At 40.5% G+C, this 17,685-nt stretch overlaps 1 protein-coding gene across 7 annotated transcripts in view; it reads right to left on the bottom strand.

Moving 5' to 3' along the window:
• RAVER2 (ribonucleoprotein, PTB binding 2) overlaps positions 1-17,685 on the bottom strand; it is a 149,711-nt gene that overhangs the window by 115,178 nt on the left and 16,848 nt on the right. For all 7 annotated transcript variants that reach the window (XR_016037198.1, XM_055404091.2, XM_055404092.2 and 4 more), the window contains exon 2: positions 2,029-2,095. Coding sequence is in view for 6 of the 7 variants with exons in the window: in XM_055404091.2 (XP_055260066.2) it covers positions 2,029-2,095 (67 nt within the window). In the remaining variant the exon portion in view is untranslated. The remainder of the gene's footprint in view (positions 1-2,028; positions 2,096-17,685) is intronic.

The raw sequence follows: 17,685 nt of genomic DNA, 5'->3' as shown, positions 1-17,685 counted from the left end.
TTTGGTTCTTTCTAAAATTTTCTGATGCTTTGTTAAAAACATCTAACTTCTTACTCTGTATAACCTATCTTTTCCCAAGTTCTCTGATCATCTTTACAATCACTACCTTGACTATTTCTCAAGTACACTGCCTATCTCCACTTCACATAGCTCTTCTGGAGTTTTATTCTTGCTTGTTCTTTTGGAACATGCTCTTTTGGCACCTTGTTTTGTCTAATTTGCTGTTTCTTTTTCTACATATCTGGTAGGTTGGTTACACCCTGACTTGGGAGGAGTGGCCTTTTGTAGGAGATGTCCTGTGTGTACCAACAGTGCACTCCTGTCTGGCCGCCAGAGCTATAAGCCCTAGGGGTACCCGCTATGTGAGCTGCATGGGTCCTTCTGTTGTGGCAGGCTGACCACTGCGGGAAGTCTGGTAGGTGTGGCTACCTGGTCCAGCCGGTTGCCAGGCCCTGCATTGTGAAGAAGCTGCTGACGTTGGTTGGTGGGATCATGCCACAAGCTGAGAAGCCAGTGCTGGCTCTCTCATGGGCAAAGATGAGTTCTGGGAAAGGGGTGGTTGCAGGACCAGGGTTCCTGATTTAGTTTTGGATTGCTGGTGGAGGGACTGCTTCCTGACATGGATGGCTGTAGGTTCTGGGGTGTCCCAAAGCTGGTGCTGTTCCACTGCCTGGATTCTGGAGCAACTCGCTAAGTAGTCGAAGAGCTGGTGTTGGCCTGCTGATGGGTGGAGCTGGGACCCAGGGTGTCCCAGGGCTGGTGCCAGCTCATCGGCAGACAAAGCTAGGTACCGCCCCCTTCCCCTATCAGGTTTTTCAGCTGCAGTGCCCTGGGAGTTCCAAATCTGGTGTCAACCCACTGGTGGATGGTGCTGGATCCTAGAGGCTGAGGAGTACAAGGTGTGCCAGAACTGATATTGGCCTGGTAGTGGGCAGAGCCAGGGTATGAGGGGTCCTGGGGCTGATATCATCCTGCTGTCTGTTGGTTAAATTCTGACACGGCAGGCTGCAGTGATGTGGTGGCCCTGAGGCTGATGTAGGCCTGCCTGCTGGTGGGCAGGATTGAGATCCAGAGAATCCCAGGACTGGTGCTGGCCCACCAGTAGGTAAAGTTGGGTTCTGGGGTTTGTGCTGGCCAACTGGTAGACAGAGTTGTGTCCTCGGGTCTCTGGCTACAGGGTCTGAGGAGTCCCAGAGCTAGTGATGGCTCACTGGTAGATGCAGTCATGTCCCAGGATGAAGGGCCCTGAATATCCTTGAGCTGGTTTTAGTCCATTGGCGTGTGGGGCTGGTTCCTAATACAATTGGCTCTGGAGTCCTAGGTGTCCTAAAGCTTGTGTTGACTTCCTAGTAGGTGGGGCTGGATTCTGGGTAACCTGGCTGAAGGGTCCAAGATGTCTCAGAGCTGATGATGGACGGCTGGTGATGGGCTAGGTCCTGCCATGGCAGGCTATGGGGCTGTGGTGGGCTTGGGGGTGGTGAGTAAGGCTGGTTGAGAGGCTACAGTCAGCCCACTGGTGGGCAGGGCCAGAGCCTAAGGGGGTCCTGCCCAGTGGTGGCTGGCTGCAGGGCCCCAGGGGTCCCAGGGCTAGTGGTATGTAGAACTGGGTCCTGGAAGGGTGACTGTGGGCTCAAGGGGTCTTAAGGCAACCTACCTATTGATTAGGGGAGGCTGTGTTCCTACCCTGTTAGTTGATTGGCCTGATGCATCCCAGTAGTGGTCTAGAAAGGTTGGTGGGCAGGGCTAGGTCAGACACTAATAACCTAGATGGAGGATTCTAAAGTGGTTCTTGCCAGCACCAGTGTCCATGTGGTAGAATGAACTCTGTAAAGCTTCATTAATTTATGTGACTAAAATTTAGAATAATTATATTACCGCCAGAAAATAAATTATGCAACGTGTATAATGACTTAATGTTTAAGAAATTCAGACATTAGTTTAAGAATAAAAAGACACTTAGCTTTTTCGCTCTATAATGACAACATGCAGAATTCAAATAAAATCAGATGCTTAGAACAGAAATCTTACCTGTTCGCTTATTTCTGTCCACATAACAGTATTTTAATTCATAGTCTTGTAATAAATCATGCACTTCCTGAAAGAGACAAAACATGAACTCAATGAACACATGAGTGCAGTTGGTGGATAATCCATCTGTATTAGCCTACCACCACTACCGTCACCATTCCCCATGTGAAAAAGTCTTCTGTGGTTCTCTATCACTCATGTAAATTAAAGGCATTCAAGGCCCACCAGATCTGGCACCAACTTACCTCTTCAAATGTATCTCCCAACATACTCCTACATATGCCCACATTCCTGCTCAGCTGAACACCTCCTCATCTCAAGAGTATACCATGTACAATCGTCACTCTGAATTTATGCTGACACCTTGAACTTTCATGGGGCAAACAACCACTACAGATCCCAAATTCGCCTGGAATCACAGGCATCCTTTGAAATCCCGGCTCAAATATTCTTCTGTGAAGATTTTTTTTCTAATTCTTTCCCACAGTACATTGCCTCTATGCTAACATTGGTCATACTTTATGCCTTTCTTACAGAAATGTTCAACATTTCTACTTGGGTACTACAAACTGAGTTTTTAACAAGTATTACACTTGTAGAGGGCTTCCCTGGTAGCTCAGGAAGCTGCCTGCAATGCAGGAGACCCTGGTTCAAATCGTAAGTCAGAGGAAGGTCCCCTGGAGAAGGGATAGGCTCTACACTCCAGTATTCTTGGGCTTCCCAAGTGGCTCAGATGGTAAAGTATCCACCTGCAATGTGGGAGACCTGGGTTTGATCACTGGGTTGGGTAGATCCCCTGGAGGAGGGGGTGACAAATCACTTCAGTATTCTTGCCTGGAGAACCCCCCTAGTGGGCTACAGTTCATAGGGTCACAAAGAGTCAGACACGACTGAGCGACTAAGCACACACACATCTGTAGATGGTTAATACCAATATGAAAAAGAAATAAACATAAATTAAAACCTAGCTTAGAGATCCCTGGGTATGAAGCAATAACCCTCAAGTTACAGTATGCAGCCCAATTTCTTTCCCCTCAGTTCCCCAAGATGTTTAAACTGGTTTTCTGGTTTGTTCAGCTTGTATTATTCGTCCATTCTGAATTCTTAAATTCTGATATCGTAACTTCCATCCACCTGGGAAAATACACTATATTTTGTCTCTATTTCTCTAATCCCTTCTATTAAATTGATACTACTTGAGTACAAGAACTATATTTTATCTGTATATTACCCATGTGGCTTTGAATATACTAGGCACTCACATAAACATTAAAATGAATATAATTTGTCATTCATTTGATATTAAGCCTTGAAAATTTTACTCATAATATACAACAGATATCGTTATTATTTTTTAAAGGAATTGAACTATCACATTACTGGACGTTTGGACCCAGATAGACAGTGGTACAGCCAACCTGTTCTGTATTACAAACAAATACACTAAACAGACATAAGAGCTAGGATGTTAAAACAGACATAAGTGCTAGGATATTAAGTCTGCAACCTATCAATAATTAATTCAAGAATAATAATTCTTATTACTGCTATTTTTATAGTTAACATTCACTCAGTTTTTACTAGGTACCAGAGCATTGAAGTCACCCTTTTATTAAAAACACAGGAAACCACAGAGTAGAAAAAATTCAAGCAACTTGCCAAAGTCTTACACTTAGTAATTTTCTGAGTGTAGATTCACCAACGGATTCGGTTCCAGGGAACTACACTCTTAACCTCTATGCTATACTGACTTATTCCTTCTAGGATTAAATAAAAATAGTACACTGCCACAGACAGTTAAAAGACCAATACCTCTAGTGCCTTAATAAGGGAGCAAATGGAAATGAAAAATAAATAAGAGGGTAGTTTCAAATTGAGAAACACTTTCTCTTTCAACCCAATGCAAGGGGGTGGGGAAACTGACATAACAGGCAAAGTATAAAACAAGCTGGGTGAAAAAAAGACAATCATCTTTTATATGAGAAAGATAAGAAAGGTAAAGTTGATAATTTAGTATTCTTTATTAGTCAATATTTTAAAATATATATACTTACCAATTGCATAAAATACTGTTTGATGAATTACACAGCAATACGATCAATATATACTTTATATATAACTATGATAATTTTTCATCTTGTAAGCATCATCTTATTGGACTTAGAAAACAGCATAAGAAACTCACTAAGAAAACTCTCTCAATAGCATATCTTGCCAATAGGCTAACTGAATACTTTATATAGAAGGTGACACAGTTTTGTTTGAAGGCATCAAGTGTATGCGTTCAGTTGCACAAACTCTAATCTCTCATTTCACCAGTTAACAGCTGTCAAATGCCAGACAAAGAAAACATGATACCGCTCTTCACTTTATCAAGTATCCATAAACAATGACATGTTATATTACTCATTTAGCTGAGAGAACCGCCTGAGAGAGATCTTAAGTTTTCAAGGATGCATTTTTGCAAGTTGAAAATTTTATTTTTAAAATACCCATATTTCTAAACACAGCTTTCCCATGTATCAGATGTGGAATACAGACTTCGCCAACTCAGAAAGTTTACAAAACTTCCTGCAAAGAAAAAAAGAATTATTTTTCCCCATGCCCTGGTTGCTCTGATGCAGGAAAAAGTAGGTCACTCCTCAATTTGAGCCTTGGCAAGTTGGCCAAATTAAAAACTTAAAACCTGAAAGAGAGTCCTGACAACCATTTGCCAAAATCCGACTATGATACACATCACACGAAACTGCAAGTACTAAGATCATGTCTCCCTATTCTCATCTAGTTTTATGATACTTCTATGAATTTACAAACTAACTTTAAGGAATGAAGTCGCACCATTGATGAAGACTCTTTGTCTTCTGACTAGCAATATCTGCTATACATTTCTTACAGTAAGATGAGCTCATCAAAACTGGTAACTGTTAGATAGCTTTAGTAATCTATTTCCAGATCAGATTCACATCGCTCTCTGGAACTGAAAAGTTTTCCACATATGAAATGTTTTCTGGGAAGAGGTTCAATAACTTTCAGCTCAAAGCAGTCAATCAATAAACCCCCAAAAGTTAAACAACCATTGTTTCAGCTCATCTGGACCTTTTCCTGATTGAAAGCCAGCCTTAATTTTAAATCTGAATCATATTGTCTTCTAAGCCCTTCACAGACTTTAAATCATATATATATATATACACACACACACATATATATATATATAGACTATAAAAACGACTTTCATAGATTAAAACACTCTTCTTTAAAATTTCACTTTTTTTTGGAATGAAAAAAATATTGGGTTGGCCAAAAAGTTCATCTGTGTTTTTCCATAAGATGGGACCCAAATGAACTTTTTGGTCAACCCAATATTTTTATTTATGTTCTTATAAAAGGTAAAATGATTTGATAATACAAAAGGATTACCTATAACATATAATATGAGGCATTATAATGAAATAAGCACCAAACTTAAAAGAGTAGAACACTGCCAACACTGTTCTATCCCACTATGGTTTCCTTCACTGACCCATCACCCATAGCTAGAGTCCTCACATCAGTTTGTATTCCCTAACAATATATTCTGTTGGTTTGTTTCTGAGCTTTAATAAAAATGGTATTATGCTATTTTAATCTTCTGTGCCTTGCATTTTATACTCAATATTGTTTTTAAAAATCACTCATGATCCACATGGCTGCTGTGCATTTATTCACTACTGATTAATATTCCATTCTGTGATTTCAGTATGACTTACTGATCCACTTTTCCATCAATGAATACTTGATTTGTTTCCAGGCTGTTGTTGTTTTGCTACTTTCATATATATATATATTTAAAACTACTATCACCTTCTTGTAAATTTTACATATCTCCTGGTGTTCATGGGCAAAAATTTCTGAAGGCGTGAACGTCCTAGGCTACATACATCTTTATAAGGAAGTGCCAACTTCTCTATCAGAATGACTATTACAGTTTACATTCCCATCAATATATGAGAGTCCTTACAATGCTTGGTCTTACCAAATACTTAAATTTTGTCAATTTAGTGGATATAAAGTCATACTTCCTTATGCTCTTGATTTGCATTCTCTTGATTAATAAGGCAGGGCATTGTGATGGTTAGTTTTATATGTGAACTTGGCTACAGAATCTAGTTATTAAACTTGATAATCTAGGTGTTGCTGTAAAGGTATCTTATAGATATGGTTAATATCTACAATCGGCTTACTATAAAGTGAAGGAGATCACCTTTAATAATATGGGTGGGCCCCATCTAATCAACTGAAGACCTGAAGAGAAAAACAGGTATTCTGAAGAAGAAATCCTGCCTCAAGATTGTAGCATCAGGGCTCCCAGGGTGGACCAGAGTTTAAGAATCCATCTTCCAACACAGGGGCTATAGGTTCTATCCTTGGTCAGGGATCTAAGACTGCACAGGCCACGGCGCAATTAAGCTCATGTGCTGCAACTACTGAGCCCACGCACTCTAGATCCTGGACCACAATTAGACAGAAACCCATACACCACAAGGAAGATCTGATGCAGCCAAATAAACAAGACTGTAGCATCGACACCTACCTGAGTTTCTAACCTCTTGGTATGCCTCACCAGATTTTAGATTAGGTAGTCCCCTCAATCAACCAATCAACTTCTCTATGTATATCAGATCAGTTCTGTTGCTCAGTCGTGTCCAACTCTTTGTGACGCCATGGACTGCAGCACGCCAGGCTTCCCTGTCCATCACCAACTCCCCAAGCTTGCTCAAACTGATGTCCATCAAGTCGGTGATGCCATCCAACCATTTTATTCTCTGTTGTCCCCTTCTTCTCCTGCCTTCAATCTTTCCCAGCATCAGGGTCTTCTTCAATGAGTCAGTTCTTCGCATCAGGTGGCCAAAGTATTGGAGTTTCAGCTTCAGCATCAGTCCTTCCAATGAATATTCAGGACTGATTTCCTTTAGAATTGACTGGTTTGATCTCGTTGCAGTCCAAGGGACTCTCAAGAGTCTTCTCCAACACCACAGTTCAAAGGCATCAATTTTTAGGTACTCAGCTTTCTTCAACTTTCACATCCACACATGACTACTGGAAAAACCACAGCTTTGACTAGATGGATCTCTGTGCACAAAGTAATGTCTCTGCTTTTAAATATGTTGTCTAGGTTGGTCATAGCTTTTCTTCCAAGAAGCAAGCGTCTTTTAATTTCATGGCTGCAATCACCATCTGCAGTGATTTTGGAGCCCAAGAAAATAAAGTTTCCTACTGTTTCCATTATTTCCCTATCTATTTGCCATGAAGTGATGGGACCAGATGTCATGATCTTAGTTTTATGAATGTTGAGTTTTAAGCCAACTTTTTCACCCTCCTCTTTCACTTTCATCAAGAGGCTCTTTAGTTTTTCTTCACTTTCTGCCATAAAGGTGGTGTCATCTGCATATCTGAGGTTGTTGATATTTCTCCAGCAATCTTAATTCCAGCTTGTGCTTCATTCAGCTCAGCATTTCCATGATGTACTCTGCATATAAGTTAAATACGCAGGGTGACAATAATCAGCTTTGACTTATTCCTTTCCCAATTTGGAACTAGTATGTTGTTTCATGTCCAGTTCTAACTGTTGCTTCTTGACCTGCATACAGGTTTCTCAGAAGGCAGAGAAGATGGTCTGGTATTCCCATCTCTTGAAGAATTTTCCAGTTTGTTGTGATCCACATAGTCAAAGGCTTTGGCATAGTCAATAAAGCAGAAATAGATGCTTTTCTGGAACTCTCTTGCTTTTTTGATGATCCAACGGATGTTGGCAATTTGACCTCTGGTTCCTCTGCCTTTTCTAAATTTAGCTTGAACATCTGGAAGTTCACGGTTCACGTACTGTTGAAGCCTGGCTTGGAGAATTTTGAGCATTACTTTGCTAGCGTGTGAGAGGAGTGCAATTGTGCAGTAGTTTTAACATTCTTTGGCATTGCCTTTCTTTGGGATTGGAATGAAAACTGACCTTTTCTAGTCCTGTGGCCACTGCTGAGTTTTCCAAATTTGCTGGCATACTGCATTTTGCTGGTATATTTGCTCATGTATGTATATAAATACAAATTAATATAAGTATTATATATAATCTACTGTCTTCCAAAAGTTGTAAAATGCTTTATTCACTTAGCTTTTAGTCAGAGTTATCTACATTATTCTAGCCATAAAGTAATTCTGGTATTGCTGTTAATCTCAAAGAGAAATTTTTTAATATTTTACCACTGAATATGATTGCTTTTGGTTTCTGGAGATAATCTTTAAGTTTGGGGACCTTCTATTCCTATTTGCTATGAGTTTTTATTATGAAAGGGTGTTAAATGTTATCAGTAGTTTTTTCTACATCTATTGCGATGACTTAAATCCTATCTTCATGCCAGTGGTCTCCAAATTTTTATTTCCACCTCAGATATCTCTCTGAGGAGCCACACCTATGTATGCCATTGCTTGCTTAGAACTGCCTTTGAATGTTTTACACCAGATAATACTTTTTTTGGCCCAACACAAGTCCAGATACATTTCATGATATTGGGTGAGTAAAGTGTGAATGAAAGTGAAGTCACTCAGTCGTGTCCAACTCTTTGTAACCCCATGGACTGTAGCCTACCAGGCTCCTCCATCCATGGTATTTTCCAGGCAAGAATACTGGAGTGGGTTTCCATTTCCTTCTCCAGGAGATCTTCCTGACCCAGGGATTGAACCCGGGCCTCCAGCATTGTAGGCAGATGCTTTATTGTCTGAGCCACCAGGAAAGTCACCTTGGCGGAGTAAATGTAGTGTCAATTTTAACTCAGCTAAATTTTAACAGCTTTCAATGCAGCTGTTTTGCTGGAAAGTTCATTTGAATACCAAGTTTTTTCCAGAGGAACATTCTGACTTGGCCTAAAAAAGATTAGTAAACTTTCAACCTTTTTTACTAGTGGTATAATAATAATAATAATTTACTGAATCTTTACTTTATCCCAGGCTTTTTATTGAAATAATCCTGTTTAACCATAACAACCCCACGGTCTGGATTTTTAAGTTGGATATTATTATTGATTTTATAGCCAAGGTTACTGAGGCCTAGAGAAGGAACTTGTACAGACAATATGTAATGAATCTGGGATTCAAACACAATTTGACACCAGTCCAGGTTCGATGCATGATACAGGATGCTTGGGGCTGGTGCACGGGGATGACCTGGAGGGAGGATATGGGGAAGAGGGAGGTGGAAGCGGGGTTCAAGAAAGGGAACATATGTACACCCAGGGCGGATTCGTGTCAATGTATGGCAAAACCAACCAATATATTAATGTAAGGTAATTTGCCACCAATAAAATAAATTTAAAAATAAATAAATAAATAAAACGGAAAAAAAAAACAAACACAATTTGACAGACTTTAGAGCAAACACAATGAACTACTATACTATATCTTAACTATCAGTGATACAAAAATAAAATCTAGGAACTATTCATTTCCATCACATTTCTAATGCTTACTACATCACTAACCTCCTAACCTTAGAGCAGAGATCAGGGTTAAGAACAAAGTTTGGGAGATAAAAGCAACAATTTTACTTTATGACATCTAGATGTCTGAATGCATCACTCCCCAGTTTAAATACTTCAATGGACTCTTGTTTTCTTTAAAATAAAATTCAAATTCTCTTAAATAACTTACAATCATCCGGTCCTGCTTCATGTGCTAGCTTTAAACTGAATCACTACGCTTCTCAAACTGTGCGTATTGCCATGAATATTCCTCACCCTTTTCTTTAGCTCCCTTCCCCTAGTTTATTTCTCTCTCCCTGGGTTTCAACTTAAATGAATTTCTCTAAGAAGCCTTTCTGAATCTCTCAACTGTGGAGTAGATATCCTTCTTCTGTGCTCCCACAGCAATTTTCACTTTTTCCATCACAACACTCATAGCACCCATCATCTGTATTTTAACTGCTTATATACCTGAATCTTCCATTGGCTTAGTAAATAGCAAATACCATGCATCTGACCTTGTTCATAAAAAGGTCTCCAACGTCTAGCAAAAAGCAGACTTTGAATATCTAAATGCATATTTGTTTCTACATATCATCTTTATCAACTCCAATACAGCATTCTTTTCTGAGATTATTTTACAATCTAAAAATAAACCAATACTTTTAAAGTGCTCAAAAATTACTCTTTACACTAACCTAATAGAGTAGAGTGAAAAAGTTGGCTTGAAGCTCAACATTCAGAAAACTAAGATCATGGCATCTGGTCCCATCACTTCATGGGAAACAGATAGGGAAACAGTGGAAACAGTGTCAGACTTTGTTTTTTGGGCTCCAAAAATCACTGCAGATGCTGATTGCAGCCAAGAAATTAAAAGACGCTTATTCCTTGGAAGGAAAGTTATGACCAACCTAGATAGAATATTAAAAAGCAGAGACATTACTTTGCCAACAAAGGTCCATCTAGTCAAGGCTATGGTTTTTCCAGTGGTCACGTACGGATGTGAGAGTTGGACTGTGAAGAAAGCTGATCGCCAAAGAATTGATGCTTTTGAACTGTGGTGCTGGAGAAGACTCTTGAGAGTCCCTTAGAATGCAAGGAGATCCAGCCAGTCCATTCTAAAGGAGATCAGTCCTGGGTGTTCATTGGAAAGACTGATGCTAAAGCTGAAACTCCAATACTTTGGCCACCTCATGCGATGAGTTGACTCACTGGAAAGAGTCTGATGCTGGGAGGGATTGGGGGCAGGAGGAGAAGGGGATGACAGAGAATGAGATGGCTGGATGGCATGACCAACTCGATGGAGATGAGTTTGAGTGAACTCCGGGAGTTGGTGATGGACAGGGAGGCCTGGCGTGCTGTGATTCATGGGGTCGCAAAGAGTCGGACACGACTGAGTGACTGAACTGAACTGAGCTGAATACATAGCTCACTTCTTTAAAAGAAAATATATGATCCACCTCCTAAAGCAATGAAAATAAAAACAAAAATAAACAAATGGGACCTAATTAAACTTAAAAGCTCTTGCACAGCAAAGGAAATCATAAACAAGATGAAAAGACAACCCTCAGGATGAGAGAAAATATTTGCAAATGAAGCAACAAAGGACTAGTCTCCAAAAGACACAAATAGCCCATGCAGCTCAATACCAGAAAAACAACACAATCAAAAAACAGGCAGAAGACCTCAACTGACATCTCTCCAAAGAAGACATATAGATGAAAAGATGCTCAACATCACTGATTATTAGGGAAGTGTAAATCAAAACTACAATGAGGTTATCAATTCACACCAGTCAGAATGGCCATTATCAAAAAATCTACAAACAATAAGTGCTGGAGAGGATGTGGAGAAAAGGAAACCCTCTTACACTGCTGGTGGGAATTTAAGTTGATATAGCCACTGTGGAGAATAGTATGGAGGTTCCTTGAAAAACTAAACATAGCACTACCATATGACCCAGCAATCCCACTACTGGGCATATACCCTGAGAAAATCATAATTCAAAAGGACACATGCACCCCAATGTTCACTGCAGCACCAGTCACACAGCCAGGACAAGGAATCAACCTAAATGTCCAATGACAGATGAACAGATAAATAAGATGCGGTACATATATACAATGGAATATTGAGTGTGTATTAGTTGCTCAGTCGTGTAAAACTCTGCAACCCATGGACTGTAGCCCACCAGGCATCTCTGTCCATGGAATTTTCCAGGCAAGAATACTGGAGCGGGTTGCCATTCCCTACACCAGGGGATCTTCCCGACCCAGGGATCAAATTCAGGTCTCCTGCACTGCGGATTCTTTACTGTCTGAGTCATTACTCAGTCACTAAAAGGAACAAAATAGGGTCATTTGTAAAGACATGGATGGGCCTAGAGTCTGTCTTATAGAGTGAAGTCAGAAAAACAAATACTGTGTATTAACGCATATATGTGGAACATAGAAAAATGGTACAGATGAACCTATTTCCAAGCCAGGAATAGAGACCCAGACATAGAGAACAGACATGTGGACATAAGGGAAAGAGTGGGGGTGGGACAAATTGGGAGATTGAGATTGACATGTATATACTACCACCTGGTTGGAAGCGGCTATAACGCTCAGGAAGCTCAGTTAGGTGCAGCTGAGGCAAGGGTTGGGAACGGTGGGCACTGGAAGGGAAGTCCAAGAGGGGATATAGGTATGCATGCGGCTGAGTTACTCAATCGTACAACAGAAAATAACACAACATTGTAAAGCAATTATATTCCACTTAAAAAAAGTTCTGAGCAAAAAGAAAAAATAAAATGTCAAAAAAATTACTCTATTTAACCTAATACATAACTTCTTCAAAATATTTCAGTTCAGTTCAGTCACTCAGTCGTGTCCGACTCTTTGTGACCCCATGAATCACAGCACGCCAGGCCTCCTGTCCATCACCAACTCCTGGAGTTTACCCAAACTCATGTCTATCGAGTCGGTGATGCCATCCAGCCATCTCATTCTCTGTCGTCCCCTTCTCCTCCTGCCTCCAATCCCTCCAAGCATCAGAGTCGTTTCCAGTGAGTCAACTCTTCACATGAGGTGGCCAAAGTATTGGAGTATCAGCTTCAACATCAGTACTTCCAATGAACACCCAGGATTGATCTCCTTTAGAATGGACTGGTTGGATCTCCTTGCAGTCCAAGGGACTCTCAAGAGTCTTCTCCAGCACCACAGTTCAAAAGCATCAATTCTTCAGCAATCATCTTTCTTCACAGTCCAACTCTCACATCCATACATGACCACTGCAAAAACCATAGCCTTGACTAGACGGAACTTGGTTGGCAAAGTAATGTCTCTGCTTTTTAATATGCCATCTAGGTTGGTCATAACTTTCCTTCTAAGGAGTAAGCTTCTTATAATTTCACGGCTGCAATCAGCATCCGCAGTGATTTTGGAGCCCCCAAAAAATTAAGTCTGACACTGTTTCCACGGTTTCCCCATCTATTTCCCATGATTAATAATTAGTTTAAAATAATGTGAAAAATAATGAAATTTTGCCATTTGCTACATCCAACCAGTCCATTCTAGAGGAGATCAATCCTGGGTGTTCATTGGAAGGACTGATGCTAAAGCTGAAACTCCAATACTTTGGCCACCTCATGCGACGAGTTGACTCACTGGAAAAGACTCTGATGCTGGGAGGGATTGGGGGGTGGGAGGAGACGGGGACGACTGAGAATGAGATGGCTGGATGGCATCACCGACTCAATGGACATGAGTTTGAGTGAACTCTGGGAGTTGGTGATTGACAGGGAGGCCTGGCATGCTGTGATTCATGGGGTTGCAAAGAGTCAGACACGACTGAGCGACTGAACTGAACTGAACTGAACTTGGACCTGGAAGGTATTACACTTAGTGAAATTAGTCAGACAGAGAAAGACAAATACTGTGGTATCACTTACATGTAGAATTCAAAAAATAGAAATGAATGAAAAGAAAGAAATGAATATAACAAAACAGAAACAGATTTACTGATCTAGAGAACAGACTAGTGGTTACCAAGCGGGGGAGAGATGGGGAAAGCGTACAAGAGATAGGGGTAAGGGATAAAGAATCATGTATTATATAAACAAGATATGCTGCTACGTTGCTAAGTAGCTTCAGTTGTGTCTGACTCTGCGCGACCCCATAGACGGCAGCCCACAGGCTCCTCCGTCCCTGAGATTCTCCAGGCAAGAATACTGGAATGGGTTGCCATTTCCTTCTCCAACGCATGCATGCATGCTACATCGCTTTAGTCGTGTTTGACTCTGTGCGACCCATGGACAGCAGCCCACCAGGCCTCTCTGTCCATGGAATTCTCCTGGAAAGAGTACTGGAGTGGGTTGCCATTTCCTTCTCCAAAGCAAGCTATAAGGATGTAATATATGACACAGGGAATATAGCTAGAATATAGCTAATATTTCATTACTTAAAATGCAGTATAATCTAGAAAAACACTGAGTCACTATGTTGTACACTTGAAACTAATATAACATTGCAAAACAACTATAATAAAAAAAGAAAAGGACCCGTTTCTTAAGTGTGAGAACCAAATTAGTGACTTGTTTCCAAAGAACAGTGAACAGGAAAAAAAAAAAAAAGAATCTTTACAAAGAAGTGATGTAGCAGACATAATTTTAAACAAATGACCAAGGTTTGCATCACCAGTAGAAGTCATGCTGATGACATGTACCCCATCAAACAATGTGATTAGAAGTGGACTTCACCTCTGTGGAATTCTTCCCAAAATTCCATAACCCTGATCTCCCATAATAAAATAATTATACAAACCCAAGGTGAAGGGCATTCTAAAAAATTTCTGACCCAATTATCAAGTCAGGAGAAACAAAGACAAGACTAAGAAACTGGTACATAATGGAGACTAAGGAGACGTGATAAGGAAATGTCATGTGGTACCCTGAACTGTAACCTGCAGCAGGAAAAGGACATAAGTGAAAAAACAAATGAAATCCACGCAAAGTCTATATTCCAGTTAATAATAATCTATCAATGTTAATTACGTAGTCTTGACTAGTTTAACTTGATTACAAGATTTGTCATTAGGGGAAACTGGGCAGAGAATATATGGGAACTCCATGTCCTACCTTTGTAACTTCTTCTGTAAATCAAAAATTTTTCCAAAATAAAAAGTTTATCAAAAAAGGAAATAGGAGCCTGCTTAAAGAAGCTCCCATTGTCCAAATGTAAAACAATTAAGGCATAAAAGTAAGTAATGATAGTAATGGAGCATAACTCACTGAACAACACAGGAAACCAAGAGTTCACTTTTGATATAACTCAAAAGCCTCTTGATGAAAGTGAAAGAGGAGAGTGAAAAGGTTGGCTTGAAGCTCAACATTCAGAAAACAAAGATCATGGCATCTGGTCCCATCACTTCATGGCAAATAGATGGGGTAACAGTGGAAACAGTGTCAGACTTTATTTTTTTGGGCTCTAAAATTACTGCAGATGCTGATTGCAGCCATGAAATTAAAAGACGCTTACTTCTTAGAAGGAGTTATGACCAACCTTGATAGTATATTAAAAAGCAGAGACATTACTTTGCCAACAAAGGTCCATCTAGTCAAGGCTATGGTTTTTCCTGTGGTCATGTATGGATGTGAGAGTTGGGACTATGAAGAAGGCTGATCGCCGAAGAATTGATGCTTTTGAACTGTGGTGTTGGAGAAGACTCTTGAGAGTCCCTTGTCCTGCAAGGAGATCCAACCAGTCCATTCTAAAGGAGATCAATCCTGGTTGTTCATTGGAAGGACTGATGCTAAAGCTGAAACTGCAATACTTTGGCCACCTCATGCGACGAGTTGACTCACTGGAAAAGACTCTGATTCTGGGAAAGGTTGGCAGCGGGAGGAGAAGGGGACGACAGAGAATGAGATGGCTGGATGGCATCACTGACTCTGTGGACATGAGTTTGAATGAACTCCGGGAGTTGGTGATGGACAGGGAGACCTGGCGTGCTGTGATTCATGGGGTCGTGGAGAGTCGGACACGACTGAGCAACTGAACTGAACTGAACTGACTGAATAAATTAATAAATTGAATGCTGGAAAGGGAATACAGGCATACCTCAGAGATACTGTACATTTGGTTCCAGATCACTCAATAAAGTGAATATCCAAAGTGAGACATATATTTTTTTTGCCTTCCCAGTGCATATGAAAGTTATGCTTACACTATACTGCCATATATTAAGTGTGCAGTAGCACTGTCTTAAAAAAGCACATAATTTAAAAACACTTAACTGTGGAAAATCCTGAAAGAGATGGGAATACCAGACCACCTGACCTGCCTCTTGAGAAACCTGTATGCAGGTCAAGAAGCAACAGTTAGAACTGGACATGGAACAACAGACTGACTCCAAATAGGAAACGGAGTACGTCAAGGCTGTATATTGTCACTCTGCTTATTTAACTTATATGCAGAGTACATCATGAAAAATGCTGGGCTGGATGAAGCACAAGCTGGAATCAAGATTGCCAGGAGAAATATCAACAACCTCAGATATGCAGATAACACTACCCTTATGGCAGAAAGTGAAGAAGAACTAAAGAGCCTCTTGATGAAAGTGAAAGAGGGGAGTGAAAAAGTTGGCTTGAAGCTCAACATTCAGAAAACTAAGATCATGGCATCTGGTCCTATCACTTCATGGCAAATAGATGGGGAAACAGTGAGAGACTTTATTTGTGGGGGTTCCAAAATCACTGGAGATGGTGACTGCAGCCATGAAATTAAAAGACGCTTACTCCTTGGAAGGAAAGTTATGACTAACCTAGATAGCATATTAAAAAGCAGAAACATTACCTTATCAACAAAGGTCCTTCTAGTCAAGGCTACTGTTTTTCCAGCAGTCATGTACGGATGTGAGAGTTGGACTGTGAAGAAAGCTGAGTGCCGAAGAATTGATGCTTCTGAACTGCGGTGTTGGAGATGACTCTTGAGAGTCCCTTGGACTGCAAGGAGATCCAACCAGTCTATCCTAAAGAAGATCAGTCCTGGGTGTTCATTGGAAGGACTGATGTTGAAGCTGAAACTCCAGTTCTTTGGCCACCTGATGCAAAGAACTGACTTCTTGGAAAAGACCCTGATGTTGGGAAAGTTTGAAGGCAGGAGGAGAAGGGGATGACAGAGGGTAAGATGGTTGATGGCATCACCAACTCAATGGACATGAGTTTGGATAAGCTCCGGAGGTTGGTAATGGACAGGGAGGCCTGGTGTGCTGTGGTTCATGGGGTCACAAATAGTCGGACACAACTGAGGACTGAACTGAACTGAACTTGCTAAAAAATTGCTATCCATCATCTGAGCCTTTAGCACATCATACTCTTTTTGCAGTAGTACCAAAGATCACTGATCACAGATCATCATCACAAATGTAACAGTGAAAAAGTTGGAAATGCTACAAAAATTGCCAAAATGTGATACAGAGGCATGAAGTGAGCAAATACTGTTGGGAAAATGGTGCTGAGACACTTGCTTGATAAACTTTCAATTTGTAAAGAAAATGCAGTATCTCTGAAGTGCTAATAAAGCAAAGTACACTAAAATGAGGTATGCCTGTTTTGAGTTTTAATTGAAGTATCTCATCTCAAAATCCTTTTAATTACAAATAGAATTACAAATCTGCTTGCAGAAGCCCAGCAGATACCACTTTTTAAAAAGTCAGAGGGATTAAGATAACTTTACCAACAATGGGAAAATTCTACAACATGTACCACCCTGTGATGTTCCTGCCAAGGCTACATAACATGAATCTAATTATGCAGAACTAATCTAATTAGAATGTGGTCCACTGGAGAAGGGAATGGCAAACAACTTCAGTATACTTGCCTTGAGAACCCCATGAACAGTATCAAAAGGCAAAATGATAGGATACTGAATGAGGAATTCCCCAGGTCGGTAGGTGCCCAGTATGCTACTAGAGATCACTGGAGAAATAACTCCAGAAAGAATGAAGGGATGGAGCCAAAGCAAAACCAATACCCAGTTGTAGATGTGACTGGTGATAGAAGCAAGGTCCAATGCTGTAAAGAGCAATATTGCATAGGAACCTGGAATGTTAGGTCCATTAATCAAGGCAAATTGGAAGTGGTCAAACAGGAGATGGCAAGAGTGAACGTCGATATTCTAGGAATCAGTGA

Source organism: Moschus berezovskii, chromosome 4, assembly GCF_049115385.1.
Source record: "Moschus berezovskii isolate FMDL1 chromosome 4, NW_MosBer_1.0, whole genome shotgun sequence".
Classification (NCBI taxonomy): domain Eukaryota; kingdom Metazoa; phylum Chordata; class Mammalia; order Artiodactyla; family Moschidae; genus Moschus; species Moschus berezovskii.
Note: the sequence above shows the minus strand (reverse complement) of the source record. Positions and strands in the feature narration are given on the sequence as shown.